Here is a 27,713-nt window from a genome sequence, read left to right as displayed (position 1 = left end):
GGGGCGACGCCCCCCCCTTTCCTTTCCCCCTCTCTCTCCTTCACTCTGCTCTCCTACTCCAACAAGGAAGGGGGGGAGTCCTACTCCCGGTGGGAGTAGGACTCCTCATGGGGCGCGCCAAGGGTGGCCGGACCCCTCCCCCTCCTCCACTCCTTTATATACGGGGAGGGAGGCACCCCCTAGAGACACAACAATTGATCCTTGAGATCTCTTAGCCGTGTACGGTGCCCCCTCCACCATAGTTCACCTCGATAATATCGTAGCGGTGCTTAGGCGAAGCCCTGGGTCGATAGAACATCATCATCGTCACCACGCCGTCGTGCTGACGGAACTCTCCCTCAAAGCTCTACTGGATCGGAGTTCGAGGGACGTCATCGAGCTGAACGTGTGCAAAACTGGGAGGTGCCGTGCGTTCGGTACTTGATCGGTCGAATCATGAAGACGTACGGCTACATCAACCGCGTTGTGCTAACGCTTCCGCTTTCGGTCTAGGAGGGTACGCGGACACACTCTCCCCTCTCGTTGCTATGCATCACCATGATCTTGTGTGTGCTTAGGAAATTTTTGAAATTACTACGTTCCCCAACAGTGGCATCCGAGCCTGGTTTTATGCGTTGATGTTATATGCACGAGTAGAACACAAGTGAGTTGTGGGCGATACAAGTCATACTGCTTACCAGCATATGTCATACTTTGGTTCGGCGGTATTGTTGGATGAAGCGGCCCGGACCGACATTACGCGTATGCTTACGCGAGACTGGTTCTGCCGACGTGCTTTGCACACAGGTGGCTGGCGGGTGTCAGTTTCTCCAACTTTAGTTGAACCGAGTGTGGCTAGCCTGGTACTTGAGAAGGTTAAAACAACATTAACTTGACGAACTATCGTTGTGGTTTTGATGTGTAGGTAAGAATGGTTCTTGCTAAGCCCATAGCAACCACGTAAAACTTGCAACAACAAAGTAGAGGACGTCTAACTTGTTTTTGCAGGGCATGTTGTGATGTGATATGGTCAAGACGTGATGCTATATTGTATGAGATGATCATGTTTTGTAACCGAGTTATCGGCAACTGGCAGGAGCCATATGGTTGTCGCTTTATTGTATGCAATGCAATCGCCCTGTAATTGCTTTACTTTATCACTCAGCGGTAGCGATAGTCGTAGAAGCAATAGTTGGCGAGACGACAACGATGCTACGATGGAGATCAAGGTGTCGCGTCGGTGACGATGGTGATCATGACGGTGCTTCGGAGATGGAGATCACAAGCACATGATGATGATGGCCATATCATATCACTTATATTTATTGCATGTGATGTTTATCTTTTATGCATCTTATCTTGCTTTGATTGACGGCAGCATTATAAGATGATCTCTCACTAAATTTCAAGATAAAAGTATTCTCCCTGAGTATGCACCGTTGCCAAAGTTCGTCGTGCCCAGACACCACGTGATGATCGGGTTTGATAAGCTCTACGTCCATCTACAACGGGTGCAAGCCAGTTTTGCACACGCAGAATACTCAGGTTAAACTTGACGAGCCTAGCATATGCAGATATGGCCTCGGAACACTGATACCGAAAGGTCGAGCGTGAATCATATAGTAGATATGATCAACATAGTGATGTTCACCATTGAAAACTACTCCATTTCACGTGATGATCGGTTATGGTTTAGTTGATTTGGATCACGTGATCACTTAGATGATTAGAGGGATGTCTATCTAAGTGGGAGTTCTTAAGTAATATGATTAATTGAACTTAAATTTATCATGAACTGAGTACCTGATAGTATTTTGCTTGTCTATGTCTATTGTAGATAGATGGCCCGTGTTGTTGTTCCGTTAAATTTTAATGCGTTCCTTGAGAAAGAAAAGTTGAAAGATGATGGTAGCAATTACACGGACTAGGTCCATAACTTGAGGATTATCCTCATTGATGCACAGAAGAATTACGTCCTGGAAGCACCGCTGGGTGCCAGGACTGCTGCAGATGCAACTGACAACGTTAAGAACGTCTGGCAGAGCAAAGCTGATGACTATCAATAGTTCAGTGTGCCATGCTTTACGGCTTAGAACCGGAACTTCAACGATGTTTTGAACGTCATGGAGCATATGAGATGTTCCAGGAGTTGAAGTTAATATTTCAAGCAAATGCCCGGATTGAGAGATATGAAGTCTCCAATAAGTTCTACAGCTGCAAGATGGAGGAGAATGGTTCTGTAAGTGAATATATACTCAAAATGTTTGGGTATTGCAATCACTTGATTCAACTGGGAGTTAATCTTCCGGATGATAGTGTCATTGACAGAATTCTTCAATCACTGCCACCAAGCTACAAGAGCTTCGTGATGAACTATAATATGCAAGGGATGAACAAGACAATTCCCGAGCTCTTCGCAATGCTAAAGGTTGCGGAGGTAGAAATCAAGAAGGAGCATCAAGTATTGATGGTCAATAAGACCAGCAGTTTCAAGAAAAAGGGCAAAGCGAAGAAGAAGGGGAACTTCAAGAAGAACGACAAACAAGTTGCTGCTCAAGAGAAGAAACCCAAGTCTGGACCTAAGCCTGAGACTGAGTGCTTCTACTGCAAGCAGACTGGACAATGGAAGCGGAACTGCCCCAAGTATTTGGCGGATAAGAAGGATGGCAAGGTGAACAAAGGTATATGTGATATACATGTTATTGATGTGTACCTTACCAGAGCTCGCAGTAGCACCTGGGTATTTGATACTGGTTCCGTTGCTAATATTTGCAAGTCGAAACAGGGACTACGGATTAAGGGGACACTGGCTAAGGACGAGATGATGATGCACGTGGGAAATGGTTCCAAAATCGATGTGATCGCCATCGACACGCTACCTCTACATCTACCTTCAGAATTAGTTTAAACCTAAATAATTGTTATTTGGTGCCAGCGTTGAGCATGAACATTATATCTGGATCTTGTTTGATGCGAGACGGTTATTCATTTAAATCTGAGAATAATGGTTGTTCTATTTATATGAGTAATATCTTTTATGGTCATGCACCCTTAAAGAGTGGTCTATTTCTGATGAATCTCGATAGTAGTGATACACATATTCATAATGTTGAAGCCAAAAGATGTAGAGTTGATAATGATAGTGCAACTTATTTGTGGCACTGCCGTTTGGGTCATATTGGTGTAAAGCGCATGAAGAAACTCCATACTGATGGACTTTTGGAATCACTTGGTACTTGCGAACCATGCCTCATGGGCAAGATGACTAAAACGCCGTACTCCGGAACTATGGAGCGAGCAACTGATTTATTGGAGATCATACATACTGATGTATGTGGTCCAATGAATATTGAGGCTCGCGGCGGGTATCGTTATTTCTCACCTTCATAGATGATTTGAGCAGATATGGGTACATCTACTTAATGAAACATAAGTCTGTAACATTTGAAAAGTTCAAAGAATTTCAGAGTGAAGTTGAAAATCATCGTAACAAGAAAATAAAGTTTCTATGATCTGATCGTGGAGGAGAATATTTGAGTTACGAGTTTGGTCTACATTTGAAACAATGCAGAATAGTTTCACAACTCACGCCACTCGGAACACCACAACGTAATGGTGTGTCCGAATGTCGTAATCGTACTTTACTAGATATGGTGCGATCTATGATGTCTCTTACTGATTTACCGCTATCATTTTGGGGTTATGCTTTAGAGACGGCTGCATTCACGTTAAATAGGGCACCATCAAAATCCGTTGAGACGACACCTTATGAACTGTGGTTTGGCAAGAAACCAAAGTTGTCGTTTCTTAAACTTTGGGGCTGCGATGCTTATGTGAAAAAGCTTCAACCTGATAAGCTAAAACCCAAATCGGATAAATGTGTCTTCATAGGATACCCAAAGGAAACTGTTGGGTACACCTTCTATCACAGATCCAAAGGAAAGACATTCGTTGCCAAGAATGGATCCTTTCTTGAGAAGGAGTTTCTCTCGAAAGAAGTGAGTGGGAGGAAAGTAGAACTTGATGAGGTAACTATACATGCTCCCTTATTGTAAAATAGTTCATCACAGAAACCGGTTCCTGTGACGATTACACCAATTAGTGAGGAAGTTAATGATATTGATCATGAAACTTCAGATCAAGTTACTACTGAACCTCGTAGGTCAACCAGAGCAAGATCCACACCAGAGTGGTATGGTAATCCTATTCTGGAAGTCATGTTACTTGACCATGGCGAACCTACGAACTATGAGGAAGCGATGATGAGCCCAGATTCTGCAAAATGGCTTGAGGCCATGAAATCTGAGATGGGATCCATGTATGAGAACAAAGTGTGGACTTTGGTTGACTTGCCCGATGATCGGCAAGCCATCGAGAATAAATGGATCTTCAAGAAGAAGACTGACGCTGATGGTAATGTTGCTGTCTACAAAGCTCGACTTGTTGCAAAAGGTTTTCGACAAGTTCAAGGGGTTGACTACGATGAGACTTTCTCACCCGTAGCGATGCTTAAGTCTGTCCGAATCATGTTAGCAATTGCCGCATTTTATGATTATGAAATTTGGCAAATGGATGTCAAAACTGCATTCCTGAATGGATTTCTGGAAGAAGAGTTGTATATGATGCAACCAGAAGGTTTTGTCGATCCAAAGGATGCTAACAAAGTGTGCAAGCTCCAGCGATCCATTTATGGACTGGTGCAAGCCTCTCAGAATTGGAATAAATGCTTTTATAGTGTGATCAAAGCATATGGTTTTATACAGACTTTTGGAGAAGCCTGTATTTACAAGAAAGTGAGTGGGAGCTCTGTAGCATTTCTAATATTATATGTGGACGACATATTATTGATTGGAAATGATATGGAATTTCTGGATAGCATAAAAGGATACTTGAATAAAAGTTTTTCAATGAAAGACCTCGGTGAAGCTGCTTATATATTAGGCATCAAGATCTATAGAGATAGATCAAGACACTTAATTGGACTTTCACAAAGTACATACCTTGATAAAGTTTTGAAAAAGTTCAAAATGGATCAAGCAAAGAAAGGGTTCTTGCCTGTAATACAAGGTGTGAAATTGAGTCAGACTCAATGCCCGGCCACTGCAGAAGATAGAGAGAAAATGAAAGAAGTTCCCTATGCTTCAGCCATAGGCTCTATCATGTATGCAATGTTGTGTACCAGACCTGATGTGTGCCTTGCTATTAGTTTAGCAGTGAGGTACCAAAGTAATCCAGGAGTGGATCACTGGACAGCGGTCAAGAACATCCTGAAATACCTAAAAAGGACTAAGGATATGTTTCTCGTTTATGGAGGTGACAAAGAGCTAGTCGTAAATGGTTACGTTGATGCAAGCTTTGACATTGATCCGAACGATTCTAAATCGCAAACTGGATACGTGTTTATATTGAGCAGTGGAGCTGTCAGTTGGTGCAGTTCTAAACAAAGCGTCGTGGCAGGATCTACATGTGAAGCGGAGTACATAGCTGCTTCGGAAGCAGCAAGTGAAGGAGTCTGGATGAAGGAGTTCATATCCGATCTAGGTGTCATATCTAGTGCATCGGGTCCAATGAAAATCTTTTGTGACAATACTGGTGCAATTGCCTTGGCAAAGGAATCCAGATTTCACAAGAGAACCAAGCACATCAAGAGCCGCTTCAATTCCATCCGGGACCAAGTCCAGGTGGGAGACATAGAGATTTGCAAGATACATACGGATCTGAATGTTGCAGACCTATTGACTAAGCCTCTTCCACGAGCAAAACATGATCAGCACCAAGGCTCCATGGGTGTTAGAATCATTACTGTGTAATCTAGATTATTGACTTTAGTCAAGTGGGAGACTGAAGGAAATATTCCCTAGAAGCAATAATAAAGTTATTATTTATTTCCTTATATCATGATAAATGTTTATTAGTCATGCTAGAATTGTATTAACCGGAAACATAATACATGTGTGAATACATAGACAAACAGAGTGTCACTAGTATGCCTCTACTTGACTAGCTCGTGAATCAAAGATGGTTAAGTTTCCTAACCATAGACATGAGTTGTCATTTGATTAACGGGATCACATCATTAGGAGAATGATGTGATTGACTTGATCCATTCCGTTAGCTTAGCACTTGATCATTTAGTATGTTGCTATTGCTTTCTTCACGACTTATACGTGTTCCTATGACCATGAGATTATGTAACCCCCGCTTACCGGAGGAACACTTTGTGTGCTACCAAACGTCACGACATAACTGGGTGATTATAAAGGTGCTCTACAGGTGTCTCTGAAGGTACTTGTTGAGTTGACGTATTTCGAGATTAGGATTTGTCACTCCGATTGTCGGAGAGGTATCTCTGGGCCCTCTCGGTAATGCACATCACTATAAGCCTTGCAAGCAATGTAGCTAATGAGTTAGTTACGGGATGATGCATTATGTAACGAGTAAAGAGACTTGCCGATAACGAGATTGAACAAGGTATTAAGATACCGACGACCGAATCTCGGGCAAGTAACATACCGATGACAAAAGGAACAACGTATGTTGTTATGTGGTTTGACCGATAAAGATCTTCGTAGAATATGTAGGAGCCAATATGAGCATCCAGGTTCCGCTATTGGTTATTGACCAGAGATGTGTCTCGGTCATGTCTACATAGTTCTCGAACCCGCAGGGTCCGCATGCTTAAAGTTAGATGACGGTTATATTATGAGTTTATGTGTTTTGATGTACCGAAGGTAGTTCGGAGTCCCAGATGTGATCACAGACATGACGAGGAGTCTCGAAATGGTCGAGACATGAAGATTGATATATTGGACGACTATATTCGGACACGGAATGGTTTCGAGGGTTATCGGATATATACTGGAGTACCGAGGGGTTACCGGAACCCCCCCGGAGGTTAATGGGCCTCATGGCCCAAGTGGTGGAAGAGGAGAGGCGGCCAAGGGGCAGCCGCGCGCCCCTCCCCCCAAGTCTGAATTGGACAAGGAAGGGGGGCGTCCCCCCCCTTTCCTTTCCCCCTCTCTCTCTCTCCCTCTCCTCTCCTACTCCAACAAGGAAGGGGAGAGTCCTACTCCCGGTGGGAGTAGGACTCCTCATGGGGCACGCCAAGGGTGGCCGGCCCCCTCCCCCCCCTCCACTCCTTTATATACGGGGAGGGAGGCACCCGCTAGAGACACACCAATTGATCCTTGAGATCTCTTAGCCGTTGTGGTGCCCCCCTCCACCATAGTTCACCTCGATAATATCGTAGTGGTGCTTAGGCGAAGCCCTGCGTCGGTAAAACATCATCATCGTCACCACGCCGTCGTGCTGACGGAACTCTCCCTCAAAGCTCGGCTGGATCAGAGTTCGAGGGACGTCATCGAGCTGAATGTGTGCAGAACTCGGAGGTGTCGTGCGTTCGGTACTTGATCGGTCGAATCGTGAAGACGTACGACTACATCAACCGCGTTGTGCTTCCGCTTCTGAGGGTATGTGTACACACTCTCCCCTCTCGTTGCTATGCATCACCATAATCTTGTGTGTGCATAGGAAATTTTTGAAATTACTACATTCCCCAACAGGCCCGCCTTGTCCTGGTCTGCATGGCGTGTGGCCGAATCTGATGCCCCCGCGAGGCCGACCCTGCTTTCCACCAACGGCATGACCCTGCAGGTCGAACCGTCCAGAGCGCGGTTGGTTGCCAATGGTCGATCCACACTAGCCGCGTCTGTCCCACTGACCTCACCCACGATCATGGCCTCGCCAGCTGTGTCCCATGACTCAGCATCTGTACGGTCTCCCCTGGTCTATTGACTGTCCACCCGATTTTGAAAATCAGCCTGACGAGCATATCTCCCCTGGTCTGGTGACTGTCCACGGGGTAGCTTGAAACGGGACATAGAGTACACTGGCACTTCTTGTGCAACAAACTTGACGAGCACATCTTTCCCTCCCAAGAGAGAATTGTTTTCATTCATCCCTTAACTTTGTTCCAAACACTTTCTTTGAGATATTTGAAACCTCTGTTTTTGTTGTTTCTAGACAAGTTTTCATTGGGGACATCGAGTATTCCTTTCACCTCATTCCTGATAAGCTCAGAACATCCTTTACTAAAGAATACCGAAGACTTAGAAAGGTTTATTTATTTTGTCCTGAAGCCTAACAATAAGTGTCCAACAACGAGGTTACCAAAGTTGCACCCTCACCTTCAGCCTTGACGAACAACAGGTTGTCATCTGCAAAGAGTAAATGGCTTACCGGTGGTGCCGGCTCTTCCACTTTCATCTCACTAATATGAGATGGCCGATTCTGACTTTTTAAGAGGCATGATAGGCCCTCTGCTGCCATCAAGAAAAGGTAGGGCAAGATTGGGTCTCCCTGCCGAATTTTCCTTGTAGGTCTAAATTCCTCGAGCTTCTTTCCATTAAACAAAACTGAGAATTTAACAAAGGTCACCATTTTTATCACAGAAGAGATCTAGACAGGTGCAAAATCCAGCTTGGTCATCATAACTTGAAGATATTTCCATTCCAAACGAACCTCACCTACCTCTGTTTGATCTGATTCCCTCGTGGGTCATTACAGGGCCCAGGTTGGCCCTCACATAACTTCGTCAGTGGTTGTTTTGTATACTAGTCGAATGCCCCGTGCGTTGCTGCGGGAGTTTATGTAAAATAAAAACTGCGTTGAACTAATCAACTTAGGTATTGTCTTTACGGTTTCTCCTATATCAAGATAATTTTTATCAATATTTTACTAATCAATGAATAAATGTATATCTCTATGTATAAGTTCAAAATTGGATGAAAACAAAAGAAAATATGCATGTATGCATGACTTTCCTTCCATATATCACTGGAGTATCAGGTGCATGCATGCGTCAATTTTTGTCTTGATTATACACTATTTAGATGGCAGTTACTGCATATGCATGCGTCATTTAGTACATGTGATTTGTCCAGCAGTTCTTAATGTGCAGATCGGATGACTATTGTGGACTCATCTAGTACCTCCAATGGCTAAATTAATTTGGATGGTGTGGCTTAAGGAGAAGCGGGAGAATTCCTAATAATGGGGGCTAGCTATTTAGATATTAGTAGATTAGTAGATTAGTAGATTCAATGGTGGTCCTAAAAGATTATATTCAATGGTCACACCGCGGTTTGACAGTCCAGGTTAGTATTTCCTTGACGGCCGGACATACATGCATGATTGTTTCCTTGTGTTGATTGCGTAGTTGATCACGTCTCCCGGTTACCACAAATGTCAGCTTGACCTGCATTTCCACACGCGTTGATTAGCTTCCTCATTTCTGCTAAAGAAGCTGACACAAAGTGGTCAAAATTCTACTTTCTATGTTCGCAAATATAAGATATTTTAGATATTTAATATGAACTACATACTGGCTGAGATGAGTGACGAACACACTAAAATATGTCTATACACATTTAATTTAGAAAAAAAGTTGTAACATTTTATATTTCTGAACGGAGGGAGTAACAACGATAGCATCGAAAGCAGGACTGGATGCATGCATCCACCGCATGTTCCAAAAGCTTGTGTTGATTTTTTGATTAATTTTCGAAAAAGTACGTGTGTTTGGATAGATTAATCTACTGGAACTAAATTCTGCGGGCAGTTGCTGCGAAGGGCTCAAGGCCTTGACGCTGTCGTCGTCACAGACAGCATGCATGACACCAACGATAATCAATTCAGGGATAACTGCATGCACGCATGCATTTCACGTCGTCGCGGTGGGCGGCTCGGCCAAAGCCTCCGCTTTCTAGCGATTATATTTGACAACAAGCTAATCATATGAAACCATGCACGCGCGCACGCATCGTCGACCGGGCTCAATCCTGTCACCCTCCCCGTGTGACCTATAAATACCTCGTGCGTCTGCTTGGGATTTCCATCAGCAGTCCATTCCATCCCACACATTAGTTTCCACATTTGCTCAAGCAGCACAGCAGCTAGCGTGCGTGCATAACTTGTGGCTAGCTAGCTTCTTGATCTCCCACGGTTCACGGTCGAGCTGAGCAGAGCTCGGTGAGGGGCGACGGCCGACGGCCGGCGATGGGTATAGCTAAGATACCGGCGCTGCTTTGGTTACTTGGGGCAGTGCTATCGCTGGGAGTTTCCGTTAGCCCCGCTCAGGGCGCCAAGACTCGTCACCATGATTTCTTTGTAAGTTTGTTTGTACTTAACATGTACACATGCCATCTCAACATGTCATAAACTCACCGTCATTTTATTTTGCAGATTAAGGAGAGCAACTACACGAGCAGGCTCTGCAAGGAGAGGACCGTCCTCACCGTCAACGGCCAGTTCCCCGGCCCCACCATCTACGCGCGCAAGGGCGACCTCGTCATCGTCAATGTCTACAACCAAGGCGATAAAAACATCACCATCCACTGGTAAGTTAGTTAGTCTGGTTTCCCTAGGTTTCCCCTAGCGTAAGGCTAGGGTTTTTTATCCTCTCTGGCGATTCCGTCGCCCGTGAGTACCCGCTACTATCGATCTCCCTCCTCCCTGTAGGAGGCCTACGAACGACGCCCTCAGGTCCTGCTTCCTCTCGGTAGCGATGGATCCACCTGCGGTCGCCCTCTCAGGAACCAGTGTTGGCGGCGGCTCATCCGGGGCGTTGGATCTTGGTGATGTGCTGGAACAACTCAATTTGGAAGACGAAGAATTTGATGATCTGGTGATAGATGAAGCCGATCCAGAGATCAATGAAAGTGTGAGATGGCTTGCGCTGGCTAGGGTTTGCACGGACAAGACCTTCAGCCAGTCGGCTTTCTACAAAAATATGCGTGCAGCATGGAATCCTGCGCAGCCGGTGAGGTTCCGCCTGGTAGGTCCGAAGCTCTTTGTCGTGCAGGCGTCATGCTTGGGAGACTGGGAACGGATGATGGATCAAGGGCCATGGCTCTTCAGGAATCTACTTGTGCTGATGGTTCCATATGATGGCTTCACAAAAGCAGAAGAGGTGCCGATGGTGTTCATGCCGATCTGGCTCCAAATTCATAAGATCCTGGAGGCGTTCTGTAAGAAAAACATTGTGGAAAATCTGCTTCGGAATTCAGGAGAGATTGTAGAGATGAGGCTCAATGGTAATACTCGTGGTGATTACATTAGGGTTAGGGTTCGGCATGATGTCCGCCGACCCCTTACCAAGTTTGTCAGTGTTATGAGGGGGAAAGAACACCAGATTTATTTGGTGAGATATGAAAAATTGGCACGCTTTTGCAGTGTATGTGGGCTGATTGGACACGACTGCAAGGAGTGCGGATCCGGTGTGCATGAGGAGAAGGATAAGAAGTATGGCGCTTGGCTCTATGCGGACGGCCTAAATAAGCCTCCTTCCCATGATAGCTTTAGCCGAGGGGGGAACCAGAAGCAGTCCGCTCCTCAACCCTCGCAGAACATATCGCCAGGGGTGAAGGTGTTTGATCCGGAGACCCTGGATGCGGCAACAAGCCTGTCTAAGGAGGCATGCACAAACATGCAAGTTGATCCTGCTGCTAGGAAAAGACTCGCATTGGATGGTGACCAATCAGGGTCTAATAATGTGGCAAACAACAGTTCTCGAGGTGTTTTGGCTCTTACCGAAGGGAAGGGGGAGGATGAGATGGAGAACTCCTCTCCTTCCAGCACCAACAACAGCAAGAGAGCCCGTGTTGACTTGAGCAATGGGTCGGATGATAGATCGGCGGCCTCCTTCGAGGAGGACCGCCGGGAGCAATGAATATCCTCGTGTGGAACTGCTGGGGGGTGGGGAACCGCCGGACAGTTCGTGAGGTTTTGGCCCTCTCAAAAGCCAATTCCCCAGGGCTTGTGTTTTTGTCTGAGACAAGGCAGGCCTCTACAAAGATGGAGAGATTAAGATGGAGGTTACATATGAAGGGTTTTGCAGGTGTTTCGAGTGATGGTCTTAGTGGAGGACTCGCACTCTATTGGGATGAGAAGCTTAACGTGACTGTGTTGGATTCATGTGCATGGTACATTGATGTGCGAGTGGAGGACAGGGCGAGTGAAAAGATTTGGAGGACGACCTTTGTATATGGCGAACCTCGGGTGGAGAACCGACACCGCATGTGGAGTGCACTTTCCTAGTTGCGTGCGAGCTCTTCTGATCCGTGGTTGGTTTGTGGCGACTTTAACGAGGCTATGTGGCAGCATGAGCACATGTCAAGGAACCAACGTTCTGAGAATCAAATGATGTTATTTCGTGATTGTTTGATGGCCTGTGAGCTATGGGACTTGGGCTTCTCGTGATTTCCTTTTACATATGACAATGGTCAGCCAGGTGACCGGTCCGTTCGGGTCCGCCTCGACAGAGCATGCGCGGATGAGAATTGGAGGGAGCTCTTCCCGGCTGCGCAGGTGCTTCATCTGGCATCCTCATGTTCTGATCATAGTCCGCTTTTGGTGCAACTCACAATGGTGGAACCAAAGAGGGGTCGGGCGTCGCCCCGGTATGAGATTATGTGGGAACGGCATCCCGCGCTAGCCGAAGTTGTGGCAAGGAACTGGCGAGGAGCAATCCTGTTGGTGACCTCGCGGCGGTCCGTGAGGCCCTGCATGACATGATGAAGGGGCTCCGGGCATGGAGTAAGGAGCACTTTGGCCATGTGACACATGAAATTGAGAAACGACGAGAGGAGTTGGCTGATCTACAGCTTAGGGATGCCGACCGTGCTGAGATCCGCCAGAAAATGTTTCAGCTGGATGAACTATTGTATCGTGAAGAGATGATGTGGCTTCAACGGTCACGAATTACGTGGCTGAAGGAGGGTGAACGCAATACTGCTTACTTGCATCGGAGGGCCGTTTGGCGTGCACGAAGGAACTATATTGAGAAGCTGCGATGGTCGGATGGTACTTGGTGATCATCCCCTTCTGACATGGAACGAATGGCGACATCTTATTTCAAGGAAGTTTACACCAAGGATCCAACCTTAACTCCGGACAGTGTGCTTGAAGGAGTTCTGCCGAAAGTGTCTGAAGCTATGAACAACAGGTTGTGCGTCCCTTTTTCTGAGGAGGAGGTGTCGAATGCTCTTTTTCAAATAGGTCCGTTGAAGGCGCCCGGAACGGATGGATTTCCAGCAAGGTTTTTCCAGCGTAACTGGTCAGAGTTAAAACCTCAAATTATTGCAGCGGTGTTAGACTTTTTTGTCTCTGGTATTTTGCCTGAAGGTGTTAATGACACGGCAATCGTCCTTATTCCGAAAGTTTCTCACCCCAAAGAGCTCAAGGACTTTAGGCCGATCAGTCTTTGCAATGTTATTTATAAAATTGTGTCTAAATGCATGGTTAATCGGCTTAGGCCGCTGCTCTCAGAGTTGATATCGGAGAACCAAAGTGCTTTTATCCCGGGCCGGCTTATCTCGGATAATTCTATTATTGCCTTTGAGTGCATTCATCACATACAAAATCTAAAAGGAAACAATATTGCTGCGTGTGCGTAAAAGCTTGATTTGTCCAAGGCCTATGATCGTGTTGATTGGGACTTCCTGGAGAAGGCGTTAAACAAATGGGGGTTCTCAAATCAATGGATTTCTTGGATTATGACATGTGTGAGATCAGCACGATATTCTGTCAAATTTAATGAGAAGTTATTGGAGGTTTTTACACCTTCGAGAGGACTTCGACAAGGTGACCCATTGTCTCCTTTCTTATTTCTATTTGTTGCTGATGCTCTTTCTGCTCTCCTGTCAAAATCAGTGAATGAAGGAAGCTTGAGAGGAGTGACCATTTGCCGTGGTGCACCGGTGATATCTCACCTTTTATTTGCGGATGATACCTTGTTGTTTTTTGAAGCTTCTGGCCAGCAAGCGAACATTGTTAAAGGTTTGTTGAACACTTATTCCTCGGCGATAGGTCAACTTATTAATCCCGAGAAGTGTTCCATCCTTTTCTCTGGAAACTGTAATGCATCAGTGGTGGAGGAAATCAATAATATCTTGGAGGTGCAGCAACAAGTGTCTGAACCAAAATACCTCGGTTTGCCGGTACCTGAAGGTAGAGTGCATAAGGGTCAGTTTGAGACCCTTCAGGACAGGCTAAGGAAAAGGCTAATTGATTGGAGTGAACAATATGTTTCTGTTGGGAACAAGGAGATCCTCATCAAGGTTGTGGTACAATCAATTCCAACATATGTTATGAGTGTGTTCCGACTTCCTGCCTCAGTGTGTGATGATCTTATAAAGATGATGAGGCAGTATTGGTGGGGGGTGGAGAACGGGAAGAGGAAGATGGCATGGCTTAGTTGGGAGAAGATGATGCTTCCGAAGGCTATGGGAGGTATGGGATTTCGTGATATGAGGGCCTTTAATCAAGGTTTGTTGGCCAAGCAGGCGTGGCATCTCCTGGATAGTCCGGACAGCTTGTGTGCTCGTTTGTTGAAGGCTAAATACTACCCAAGGGGGAATTTATTGGACACGGTATTCTCAGCTAGTTCTTCGGCGGTGTGGAAAGGTATTCTTCACGGACTTGATCTTTTGAAGAAAGGCATTATATGGCGAGTAGGTAATGGTACTCTCATTAAAACATGGAGAGATGCTTGGATCCCTAGAGGACATAATTTTCGGCCAGTAACTCCCAAGGGGAATTGTCGATACAAGTGGGTGGCTGACTTCTTGGATGAGCATGGTGCATGGAATGTGCAGCGGCTCAGGGAACACTTTTGGGACTTGGATGTGCGGGAGATTCTGAAGATTCGTACTTCTCCTAGGTATGTGCAGGATTTCATTACGTGGTTTCCTGAAAAGAGTGGACACTTTAGTGTCCGAAGTGCTTACCATCTCGCAACGGAAGTTCAACATTCGGTACACTTAAGTTCCTCCAGTGGTAACCCCTCCGGACGGAGGCCTATCTGGCAGCGTATTTGGAGTTCCCAAGTTCCATTGAAAATGAAGATTATGGCTTGGAAGGTTGTTTCGGGTGCCCTTGCTACAAATGAGTGCAAGAAATATAGACACATCTCAGTTAGGGATGGATGTCCGTTATGTGGGAGAGAGAAGGAGACGAGCTTCCATGCTCTTGTATCATATGATCATGCAAGCAGAATTTGGACACACATGAGGCTGGTATGACGTCTTCCTAGCAATGATGTTTTACATGATACATGACAAGACTGGCTGTTAAATGTTCTTGCGAACTGCGATGATCAAATGAGGGATTGCACGATCATGCTGATATGGCGAATTTGGTCTTTGTGCTCAGATCTCACTCATGGCAAGGAGGCTCCCCCGTTGTCGGCGACTTCAGACTACCTCCAGAGTTACATGAACTCACTCAACCTATGCGGCAGATTTTCAACGGAAGAAATTATTAAAGGGAAGATGCCGAGGGTACAGGAGGCTCCATACGGAGTTCCCAGGCCGAGCGCCCCTTTGGCTTGGCCGCGGCCGCCGGCTGAATTTGCTGCCCTCTCGGTGGACGGTGCTTTTATGCAGGAGGACGGGTCTGCTGCGGCGGGTATGATCCTACGGCGTCAAGATGGGAGTGTTATCTTTGTAGCATACAGGTGTATATTCAATTGCAACGACGCGTTGGAAGCGGAACTGCATGCAATCATGCAAGGCATGGCACTGGCCGTGCAGCATTGTTCCATGCCAATTGTTGTGCAGTCAGACTCAGCATCGGCGTTGGCAGCATTGACCGGGAAGAGTTTAACCAGGTCAGCTTATGGACACTTGGTGACGGAGATCAAGCATCATATGGAGACTTGGGAGTTTGTTCCTTCAAAAATCAAGCATGAGCAAAATAGGGTAGCACATCAGTTGGCTTTGTATAGTCGTACGGAGTTCATCACTGCTGTATGGCTAGGGAGATGCCCTCCTTGTATTGAGGATTTGGTGCCTCTTGATTGTAACCCTATGCATATGGAATAAAACTCTCTTTCTATCGCAAAAAAAAAAAACTGGTTTCCCTGAAAAAAAAGTTAGTTAGTCTGGCGGTCGGCCGTTTACTGGAAATAACCATCCGCTAAACTTAATTTCTGACGCAATATATATATGTACGTGTACACAGGCATGGTGTGGACCAGCCACGCAACCCGTGGTCCGACGGGCCGGAGTACATTACCCAGTGTCCCATCCGCCCCGGCGGCAACTTCACCTATCGGGTCATCTTGTCCGAGGAAGAGGGCACGCTCTGGTGGCACGCGCACAGCGACTTCGACCGCACCACAATCCATGGCGCCATTGTTATCCACCCCAAGCTCGGAACCACCTTCCCCTTCAAGAAGCCACACAAGGAGATACCCGTCATACTCGGTATATACTACTCCATTACTTCCATCCATGCTTATAATAAGCTATGTTGTCGTTAACTTGATATGTTCGATCTCATGCATGCAGGTGAGTGGTGGAAGGCCGACGTGAACCATCTGCTCGAGGAGGCGGAGCGGACCGGCGGCGAGATCAATATCTCGGACGCGAACACCATCAACGGCCAGCCGGGTGACCTGTTCCCGTGCTCCAAGGCCGGCACCTACAAGATACCGGTGCAGCACGGCAAAACGTACCTGCTCCGGATCATCAACGCGGGGCTCTCCAACGACCTTTTCTTCGGCGTCCCCGGGCACAACCTCACCGTGGTCGTCACCGACGGCCACTACACTAAGCCGTTCACCGTCAAGCACATCATGATCGCCCCAGGTCAAAGCATGGACGCGCTTCTCGAGGCCAACCGCGCCGATGGCGGTCGGTACTACATGGCCGCGAGGACGTTCGCAACACACCCCGACATTGTGGTCAACAACAGCACCGCCACCGCCATCGTGGAATACATGGACGACACACCGGCGCGTGGCCCGCCGGAGTTCCCTGCCAACCTTCCGGGCGTCAAAGACATCGACTCGGCGACGGCGTACACGGCGCAGCTCCGGTCCCTGGGCAGCAAGGACCACCCAGTGGACGTGCCAAGGCAGGTCGACGAGCGCATGCTCGTCACCATCGCCGTCAACGTGCTCCCCCGCGCGTCCCACGAGACGTGCGGGGGCCCTGACGGCAACCGCCAAGCCGCGAGCCTCAACAACGTCAGCTTCGCGAACCCGTCCGTCGACATCCTCGGCGCCTACTACCGCTCCGTCCGCGGCGTGTTTGACGCAGACTTCCCCAACAAGCCGCCCTTCTTCTTCAACTTCACGGACGTCGACAACGACCCCGTCGAGCGCTGGGCCACCAAGCGCGGCACCAAGGAGAAGGTGGTGGAGTACGGCGCCGTCGTGGAGGTGGTGTTCCAGGGCACCTCCATCCTCGGCGCCGAGAACCACCCCATGCACCTGCACGGCATCACGTTCTACGTGGTAGGGAGAGGGTTCGGGAATTTTGATGAGCAGAAGGACCCGGCCACCTATAACTTGGTCGACCCGCCGCACCAGAGCACGGTCTCCATGCCCAAAGTTGGCTGGGCAGCTATCCGATTCCGCGCGGCGAATCCAGGTGAGTTTAACTTTATATTCAGCTTTTGGGCTATGCCTGCGAAATTCGTTGGAGCGAATTAATCAAGTGCCAGTCTCTAATGTTTTGTGTCTGTGCTCTTTTTTAGGTGTCTGGTTCATGCATTGCCATTTTGATCGCCATGTGGTGTGGGGAATGAGCACCGTCTTCATCGTGAAGGATGGCAAGGCTCCTGAAGCTAAAATGATGCCTCCGCCTCCCAACATGCCTACCTGCTAAATAATCCACATGAAAAATGGCGGACATATGCAGTACAATGAAGCCAAAAAATTGTTTAGTTGACTGATTTTTATCATTTATTTATTATATTGTTTATCATTTAAGCATAGTGTGTGAAATACACGGGCCAGCTGAGGCCCATGTGAATAGAAGTTGAGTTTTCTATTCGTTTGGCTGGATGGGAAAAGTAATTTTATTTTATTGTGTAAATGTTCTTGTTGTTCAATACCTATATATGAATTAAAGAATATTTTGTTGGAATATTTGTAATCCTGTTGCACTAGTTGTTTAGGTTTATTTTCAGCAAATAAACCGGTCCATGCAAACGTGAACCTGTTCACGGCTGGATTGGAGCAGTAGCTAGGTAGTTAGTATGATGCTTTGTGTGTGGTAAGGGACGTGGGATGGCGCGTTCGAATAGCTTGATCATGGCACAAACTTAGGATCATTTTGTTAGACAGTTGAGTTGTTAAATAAATGAGAGTTGCACGCAGCGCAAAATACTCTCTCTCTCTCTCTCTTGTGTGTGTGTGTGTGTTCATCGTGTGAGCTTCTCCATCGATCAGCTACAACATATTTCATTATGGATTCCGGTTATATGCATTATTGTCTTCGTTTATTGTACAAAAGGTGTGTACTTTAGCATCATGGAGTTCAAGCAATAATTTTAAAAGGGCTTGTCATTTTCTCTAATAAAAAACACTCTCTACACCCCTTTGAAGAGCGTGTCCTTTACCCTAATAAGTTCTAGGCATCTGTTATTACATAGTAAAAAAAAGTAAGTCCCGTATTGACCAAAATAGAGATTGGGGGCTGTTTGGTTGCTAACCTGAGCGATATTTGCCTGGCCGGAGCGACACCTGAAACTAGCCTAGACTCTGTTTGATTGCCTCCCTGAGCGTTTTTCCCTCACATGCAAGGTAGTCAGAATCCCGACCCGACTTCGAATCCTACGACTTCACGACCCTACGAAAGCATGTCGAGCCAAATCCCACTATGAATCCATGTCAGGTAGAATCCATGTTGAGTCGTGATCCAAATCATAGAATCCTGTACAAAATTTCACAATCCCGACTATGCTGTGGACTATGTCCGATTCTACTAATTTATCTAAGCCGTTTGTTTAGTTGTAGCAAAATAGTATGCCATCATCCAAAGCCCTTTTCATATACCTCATGGACCTTTATTCCCCACCCAAGCCCAAATGCTCAGCCGCTGACACCTTTGATCTAGCTCTCAGAAACGCTAGATCGAAATTGAGGATCAGGCTTATCGATAGATGGAATTGGCATGAAAAGGAAGTTGCTCCAAGATTGATTGGAGAAGGAGAGCAAGACCCTTCAAGGTTTAGCACTGCAGGCCAGATAGACAAGTGGTCTACTATTCACGCACTCTAAAAAGAACCTAAGTAAATTTCGCACATTGAAGGTTTAAATGCTCTATATATTTCCCAATCATATATGTTCCATACAAGCGAGCTAGATGGTAGGTTAGCCATAAAAAGAAGTGGAATACAATTAGCATTGATGGGTACGTTCTTTGCTCCTTATTTAGTGTCAAAACTCTATAGAACCCATATAATTTTTTTGTGTGCATACAAAATATCTTATTTGAGTAAATCTAGTAGAATCCTCGATTCCACGACTCGATCTTACGACTCGATTCTGTCTGAGGAAAACCAATCCGACTCCGAATCCGACTCTGACTACCTTGCTCACATGACCTGAGTTCGTCCGCCATGAAATTTTTTCTCGAATACGCACGAGCGAGTGCGTATCATTCATTATAAAAGAAAGGGTACGAAACCCATGTCCACCTTACAAGCCTATTTACATGCGGATTTTATCCGCCTACCCTTTGATCTCATAGAATGATTACTCGCTACCGTCGCACGCTACATGATCCACCTCAAACCCTAGACCATCTTCCTTGAAAAGCCCCGCCTTTGCCCAAAGCCGACCTTCCTCCTGAATTCATTGCACGGGTCGTTGAATTGATGGCGTCACTCCATTGAAGACCATGTCATTCCATTGCTTCTAGATTATCCACATTACTAGAAGACATTTAGCTCTGTGAGCCTTGCGGTTGGTTGAGGCGCCATCCTGACGTATGCACTATTGTTCAAGAGGTTCATCCTGTGTCTGGGCTGGAACTCCACTGTGTTGGTCAATCTGCTCACAGCAAGCCAAATCTGCTTCGCAAAGCTACACTCCAGCATCAGGTGGTGCATTGTCTCCTGTTGTTGATCGCACATGGGGCAAGCTGTCTGGTGAGATAAACCGCGCCGAGCAAGCCTATCCGATGTCCAGCATCTGTTCTTCAGTGCCAGCCAATTAAAGAAGCGACATCTCAATGGAGCCTTGGATTGCCATGTAAAGCACGCTGTTGGAGAAACTTGCCGTCCCATGAATCTTGCTGCATAGGCCGAGCGAGTTGAGAAGCATCCATTGTTCTCCCACACCCAACACATCGAATCTGGATTTTCATCGTCAAGCCTAATGGCCGATACTCTTGGCCATAAGTTAAGGTACTGATCCATTGCCTCCGGAGTGAGGTCAGTGCCAATGTCCAATGCCCTGCTGCTGTCTCCCATCACATCGGCCACCAGCTTAGTCTGCCTGTCTCGTTTTGGAACTGGACAGTATATTTCCGGAGCTATATCTCTGACCCGCGAGCTCTAGATCCATCTATCTTCCCAGAATAGGGTGGATTTCCCATCCCCAATCCTCGTCCGCGCAGCTGCATCCACCCGGGCCCGTGACTCCGCAGGAACAACGATCGAGAAGTCAGCCCATGGCCTTTCCTTGTTAGTTCTCTGAAGCCATGCCCATCGCGCCTGAAGTGCCTTGTTCAGCTAGTGTAGGTTGGGTAGCCCTAGCCTGCCAGCCCATTTGGGCGTGCAGACTACATCCCACGCGACAGAGCAACTTCCACCACCGGCCTCCTTACCGCACCATAGGAAACCTCTGCAGATCTTGACCAGTGCCGCTAATGTTCTCGCAGGAAGATCAAGTGCCATCATTGTATGAACCGGGATAGCACACATAACAGATTGGACAAGCAGTAATTGTCCACTCTTCGTCAGCATGACCGCCTTCCAAAGTGGAAGGCAATCCGCAACGCGGTCCACCAAATCCTGTAGTTGAGATGTTGTGGCCTTCCTGATCGTGAGCGGCATGCCCAAATACTTGCACGAAAACATCTGTCACGACCGGTTTTCCAATAAAAAAACTTATTGAGAAACCGACCTTTATATAGACCAGTATAGGAAAATCCTCCTTACTGGTAGACAAATCCTTGATACAGAAATCCAGTAGTACCAAATATTATACAGGGTTGAGCTGAGGTTGCTCAACAATTTATTACAAGCACGCCAATATTATACATAAGGGAGGATATGACACAAGGGTGTGGTGGCATACTACTGACTCGTAATAAAAGTGGTGGTGGATATGTCACAGTGAAGTGGGTGACATGACTCCTAATCTTGCAGCTCATCGAACGTCGAAGTGAGGCTCGATGATTTTATTCGGGTAGCAGAAGCGTATATGATACAAATGACCAATTCCAGGATCGCACGGGACTGACTGGGACTCCTCTAGGCGTCGGACTCGCTATCGTACTCTTCATCCATAAGATCGCCTTCGTCAACATCTGGCCAAATCGACAAGCCAGGTGAGTACTTTGAATGTACTCACAAGACAGTTCGGACATGAGATATAACAAATGCAAACATGATGCACAATGAGCAGATAGCAATGCACACTCAAGTAATAAATTTGCATGGTATGTTAAGTAAAAAGGAAGTCAGGCGGTAGTCCTCCCGAAATCCCAATAAAATAACTGAAAACCGATCGGGTGTCTGAAGAGACACCTCGAAAGGTAAAAATAAATTAATATGCCGCAGTCGGGCGTCTGAGCGATGCCGCATAAAGGGCTTATATTGAAATGTAAATGACAGTGCGTGCCACAGTCGGACGTCTACGCGACATCTCGGAAAGGGCTTATAATGAAAATAAATAACAGTGATGCCACAGTCAGACGTCTAAACGACATCACATAAAGGGCTTATATCGAAAATAAATAGCAAGAGTGCCACAGTCGGACGTCTGAGCGACATCACATAAAGGGTTTATATCGAAAGTAAATAATAAGAGTGCCACAGTCGGACGTCGTAGCGACATCACAGAAAGGGCTTATATTTTAACATTCGTATTCAATAAATTCATGAAGTTAAATCACTCCAAGAAAATACTCAGTACATAATAATAAACGGGTTAGTCCATCCACAGGAGTAATCATTCCGCCGGATATTAACACTCATGTTCATTCATCGGAGATTATCACTGAAACTGACAATGAGCTGACCAAGACAAGTTGAACACAGTCTTTGACCATAGATACGATTACTCGAATGATTTTGACTCTACAGAGGTTGTACTATTTAACCACAGCCAACGGATTTCAGTAGTCACGAAGGACTAGTTCCGTTTATGGTATTTCAGAAGAAACACATCTAACCAGTACACACCCATTCCACATCCCGATGCCAGGAATCACCCTAGGCAACGTTCAAGAAAAACTTTGAGACGGGGAGGCCACAACCTCGAGTAGCATGGGATCAAATTTATATCACGCGCTCTAAGGGGTGCCCCCTCTCGGTCCCAACCGGAAACACCCATGCCCCCTGACCGGATGACTGACTTTAATCCAGGGCCATGGAACCGTCATCACGGCCCCTCTATTTTGTGTGTACGAGGAAAGAGGTTTGCAACTTACTAAACCATACTCATTGCAGAAAACATGTGGTAGCACAAAAAGGAAATGGATGGTAACGTGACTTGATCCACGTCAACACTGGAGTTGATTGGTTTGGCATAATACTGGCATGCTTCAACAATACCATCTTACCACTTTTCATGTCACCACATGATCATGTAAACTCACATCAAATAACCCATCGAGTTTCGAAGCTCACTTGTATTAGCTTTGCATGCAATATAACACTGACTGCTATTCATATAAACATGCCATGAAATAACTACTCAAGCAAACATGCAAAACACTCATCATATCAAAGGTTCAAACATGCTTGCCTGCTTCGGAGTAATCGGAGTCTAGCTCGGTGAAGTTTGCGGTTCCGTCACCTCCTCCGGTATCTATGGTATAAAGAAAATACGTACTAACGTAAATACCGTGTGTGCACAAAAAGTGTTCCAAATATTTTTCACATAAATATGATAAAAAACTAGACAGAAAAATAAAGATGACAGAAAAAGAATCAATCAAAAATCATTTCCTGTTTAAAACTTATTAAAGTTTTAGTCTAGAGACTTATCTGTAATGAAACAGAAAGTTTCCAGGGGGTAGAACAGAAAAAGATAGAAAAACGTTTCAGTTAGAAAGCGTATTTGCCCGAAGGCGTTTTCAGAAAACGGTTCAAAAAAAGAAAAAGCTGATGGGGGGGTCCCACCCGCCAGGTTTAAACGCTGAAATAGAGTCACCGGGGCCCGAAGGCTGCGGTGGTGGCCGGCGGCGATCCACGTCGAGTTAGGAGAAGATGAGGGTACCTACGGCCTCCTTGGGTCCTTCCGCACCTGTGGGTGGTGGAGTTGGTCGTCGGCGAGCACCACGTCGACGACGGCCTCAACTCTGGTGGACGGTGGTTCGGGTGTTGGTGGATCTTGCCGGGGAGGGCTGTAAAGGTCGAATTGGGGCTCGGGTTAGAGCACTGGGTGCACTAGAGGGTTGCTGACGCGGTTTGGGAGGCGGGGATGGTCTCACCTGAGTGAATCAAGCCGGAGCCCGAGGTGGATCGGGGCGGCCGGAGTCGGGGAAGGAGACCTCCTCGGGGTCCTCCTAGTGGCTAGGCAGGGCTCTGGTGAGGTGGAGGAGTGGTGCGGGGTCGAGAAGAAGCTCGAGGGCTCCTTTTATAGCTGGTCCGAGGCGGTGGCAGCGAACGGGATAACTCCGGTGACGATTACGGCGGTGCAGTGGTCGGTCAGGTGATTTAGGGGGCTAGGCATCATCACGATGGTCGACTGGTTCCGTTCAAGCGCTAAGTTTGGCCTGCCTTGGGTGGTACTCCACGTTTACGACGGAATGGCTCACGGAACTCGGCGGCGGCAGAGAGCATGCTCTGCGCTGCTCAGGCCACGGCGACGGTGCCGCAGCATGCACAGGTAAGAGGACAGCCACGTGGAGGCTTCGGGTGGCTTGGGCGGTGCTGGACGGCGCCGAAAGGTGGTGCTGGTCCCTGCTGGCCGCCACGGGTGGCTCTGCCACCGCAGAACTTGCCGGCATCGGTGAGACACGTCACCACCGACGATGGTGCTCGTCCAAATGACCATGCGGCACTCTGGATAAGGAGGGGGAACAGGGAGCAAGGTGCCACTGCAGTTACTGGTGAGATCGACGCCGTGCTCTGAAGAAAACGACACTGATGGTGAAACAGAGACACTGAAACTCTGAATTTTCTGAATTTGAACAGCAACAGTGCATGCCAGGTGTTCGATGAAATGTTTTTGGCATGTGGATATTTCTTCTAGAGCTGATCTTTGGTCAGATGACCTCTCAATGCACCTGGGGGCTGCCTGATTTATCCCAGAATTTTTGGAGAAGAAAAATATTGAATTTCACCAAAAATGACAAATCTGGTCCAAACTTGCAGTGAGCAAAACTTGAAAATTTTGAATTGTGGGAGAGTGGATCTTGATGGATCTAGGTTGGGGGTGCTAAGGACTAGTCGGAGGAGTTGGTTTGGGATCAAAACTCAAAAGAAATCAGGCACTTCCTTTGTAAATCACCTAGGTCCAAAATAAAAGACAAAAATAGTTTTGGGGATAAAATAAATAGAATAAAAATAAAAAATGGGTTGAACTTGCTGGGATTGTACATTATACTTGACCGAAAGTGGAGGGAGGGGTTTTGGAAGAAATTTTTAAACATGAGGCACGACAAAAGAGAGTGGTTTGAATAAAAAGAATAAATCAAAAACCCATAGGATTTCTTTTTAATTGAAAAACTTCCAAAATTAATTGTGATGAGTCAACACCAATGAAAAGCCTTCAAAACCAACCATCAAGGTTGAGGATGACCCAAAATAAAAAATTTGTCATAAGAGAAAATTTTGAGAAGGAGAGCCCTTTTTAGAATGATTTTAAATAGCCTCCTTCAAATCAAAATAATAAAAAAATTAAAAACCAAATCAAAAATTTTGGAGTGTCACAACATCGTGCTCGAGCAACCAAGTTTGGTGGAGACCAACTGCAACTCCTCCTAGGAGCAACGAATCGACACGGCAGCACTCTTGTTCATGTTGACAACTAAGCCCGATGCCTGCCCAAAAAGGTCTAAGATTGCTCCACATGTGTTTGTTTCCAGCTCATTGGGTTTGAAAAATATGACCACGTCATCCGCAAACATTGACACCCTTTGGTGCACACGAGACCGAGCCAAGGGCGCAAGTAGGCCGCGCTCTGTGGCGTGCTTGAACATAGCATGCAAAGGCTCCATGCGAAGAATGAAGATCATGGGCGAGAGAGGGTCCCCTTGCCTCACTACAAGAAGTATGTCAACTAGTGACCTTCTGTCAGTGACCCTGGAAGAATTGTTCATAGATCTATGACCATTTGAGACCAATTGGTCAAAAGCTGTTCGGGGGGGCTCCAAACCCTAAACTATAACGACCATTTTGGTCAGAAAGGTCATAATTTCCTAACACGAAATGGTCATAAAGCAGATAGTACTAGTCCGCTGCCTTATTTCTAGCTGATCATGACCAATATAGATGGTCATAACCTTATAAATTGTGGTGGGTTGCTATGACTAGGCACCACCTCATTAGTTTTGCCTATGTGTCATGTCCATGTGTCAGTTTTTGCCCTAGGTTGTGAAGCAACCTATATTTCTGTGATTCCCTAAATTCCCAAAAAATCTCATAAATTATTTGGGTCATATCTTTATCAAATATGTAAAACACCTACCTTGCCTAGTCCAAAAATAATTCAAAAATATTCATTTTCCTATTCCATTCAGAAAAACACTTTGTGAAGGAAGTGCTATTTATATATTCTTGATTGCCCTCAAAATTTTTGGGCACTATTTCCTATCCAAATCATTGCCTCATGAAAAAATTCAGCTCGATTTGCCCAGTAAATCTTCCTCGGCAAATTTCCAAAGTTTTTGTCACCTAGAACCTTTGTGAAAGAAGTACTAGCTATGCATATCCTAATGAGTTGAATTTTTTCCACATATTCTATATGCCTATGTAACTTACCTACACCAAATTTGAGCTCATTTCATTTAGCCAACTTCTCTCACTAATTTTCCGAAGTGTTTGTCCAGAGAAGAGCATTGTGAAGGAAGTACCACTTTGGCATGTCCAAATGGTATCCATTTTCTACAGTGCTTTCCTATGCCCAAATAACCATCCTCCACCAAATTTCAGCTCAATCCATTCATTATTTTGAGCCCAGTTTCAACATTTGTATTTATTTCTAGTGTGGTACTTTGCAAAGCAAGTACCACCTAGGATCCTCCTTTTGAGCTGAAAATTTGTAAAGACATTCTTCTTAGTATATGATCATCCTCAGCCAAAACTCACGCCCATTAGCCATGTGCATTTTCTGTACCGCTAATCAAACACTTGGTTGCTAATTCATCTTTGAGCATAGTTCGGTCTCCTCATGAGAACCTTATGTTGTAATTTTCTTCCTAGCACCTACCTGGGGAGTGCCCAACCCACTAGACATGCCTAGGCCGCCCAGAACGCATGGCAACGCCACGGTCACGCGGTGACCACACGGCGGGCATGCGAGCTTATCCGCTCTAGAGTTGGGGCCCTCGGCGATGTCTCACCACAAAACCATGTATTTCTGATTAAATAGATACTTATTTACATAGAAATGATTTTTGGAAAAAATAAAGATCAAACTATGAGGCAGCTGCAGTTCAAATTTGACCCGCTTCCTACTCAATCGACGGGAATTTGTCTTTTTCACCAGAGGTGGATCAAAACTTTTGACATCCAACCATTTTGTCAATTGTGCATTAAATATTGCCTAGTATTTTAGAAAATTGATTTGGTCCAATTTTGCAACAAATAAATGGTAGGTCCTTCACACAAAAAAAACTCATTTCAGGCACTTGAAAAATGGAAAATGAATTTTCCATGCAAAGAAAATGAAAACTCCCTTAGGCAACATTGTTTGGAATTCCAAGATGCACCCTTGTGCACAATATGAGATCATTTGAACAAACTATGCCATGAATGTGGCCATAAGATTGATCATTTGGCTTGAAAGCCATGAATCTTCACGCATGATAGCTCATTTTTTAGAACACTTTTTTAAAATAAATTCCGTATTACAAGTTTATTATTTTTTCTGGAAACTTGGTCACATATAATGACAATGCGAAGGTTTTCCAAGTTTTTTGAATTTTTTATGCCCGTTTCAAAATGCGTTCAAAACGACGGGCTTGACCGTTCCTAGCTAGTGGTTGAATCTTAGAAAACTTTTGATGTTTATCTGATTAAATAGATACTTATCTACTTAGAAATGATTTTCGAAAAAAATGAAGAGCAAACTATGAGGCAGCTGCAGTTCAAATTTGACCCGCTTCCTACTGAATCGGCAGGAATTTGTCTTTTTACCAGAGGTGGATCAAAACTTTTGACACCCAACCATTTTGTCAATTGTGCATTAAATATGGCCTAGTACTTTAGAAAATTAATTTGGTCCAGTTTTGCAACAAATATATGGTAGGTCCTTCATAAAAAAAACTCATTTCAGGCACTCGAAAAATGGAAAATGAATTTTCCGTGCAAAGAAAATGAAAACTCCCTTAGGCAACATTGTTTGGAATTCCAAGATGCACCCTTGTGCACAATATTAGGTCATTTGAACAAACTATGCCATGAACGTGGCCATAAGATTGATCATTTGGCTTGAAAGCCATGAATCTTCACGCATGATAGCTCATTTTTTAGAACACTTTTAAAAATAATTTCCATATTACAAGTTTATTATTTTTCCTGGAAACTTGGTCACATATAATGAC

General features: G+C 45.8%; 1 protein-coding gene across 1 annotated transcript; it reads left to right on the top strand.

Annotated features, from left to right (window-relative positions):
• Positions 1 to 9,901: 9,901 nt before the first annotated feature.
• LOC123162967 (putative laccase-9) lies at positions 9,902 to 17,651 on the top strand. The gene is made up of 5 exons (XM_044580731.1): positions 9,902 to 10,146; positions 10,222 to 10,376; positions 16,000 to 16,244; positions 16,329 to 17,414; positions 17,521 to 17,651. The coding sequence occupies exons 1-5, from the start codon at positions 10,036 to 10,038 to the stop codon at positions 17,649 to 17,651; spliced, it is 1,728 nt and encodes a 575-aa protein (XP_044436666.1). The 5' UTR covers positions 9,902 to 10,035.
• Positions 17,652 to 27,713: the final 10,062 nt, after the last annotated feature.

The sequence above is a fragment of the Triticum aestivum genome, chromosome 7B (assembly GCF_018294505.1).
Source record: "Triticum aestivum cultivar Chinese Spring chromosome 7B, IWGSC CS RefSeq v2.1, whole genome shotgun sequence".
NCBI lineage: Eukaryota > Viridiplantae > Streptophyta > Magnoliopsida > Poales > Poaceae > Triticum > Triticum aestivum.
Note: the sequence above shows the minus strand (reverse complement) of the source record. Positions and strands in the feature narration are given on the sequence as shown.

Excerpts from the sequence above, each read along its gene's own strand:
- LOC123162967 (XM_044580731.1), top strand. The coding sequence starts at position 10,036 with ATGGGTATAGCTAAGATACCGGCGCTGCTTTGGTTACTTGGGGCAGTG. Across the intron at positions 10,147-10,221 it reads CTCGTCACCATGATTTCTTT|ATTAAGGAGAGCAACTACAC; the intron begins GTAAGTTTGTTT and ends TTTATTTTGCAG. Across the intron at positions 10,377-15,999 it reads AAAAACATCACCATCCACTG|GCATGGTGTGGACCAGCCAC; the intron begins GTAAGTTAGTTA and ends ACGTGTACACAG.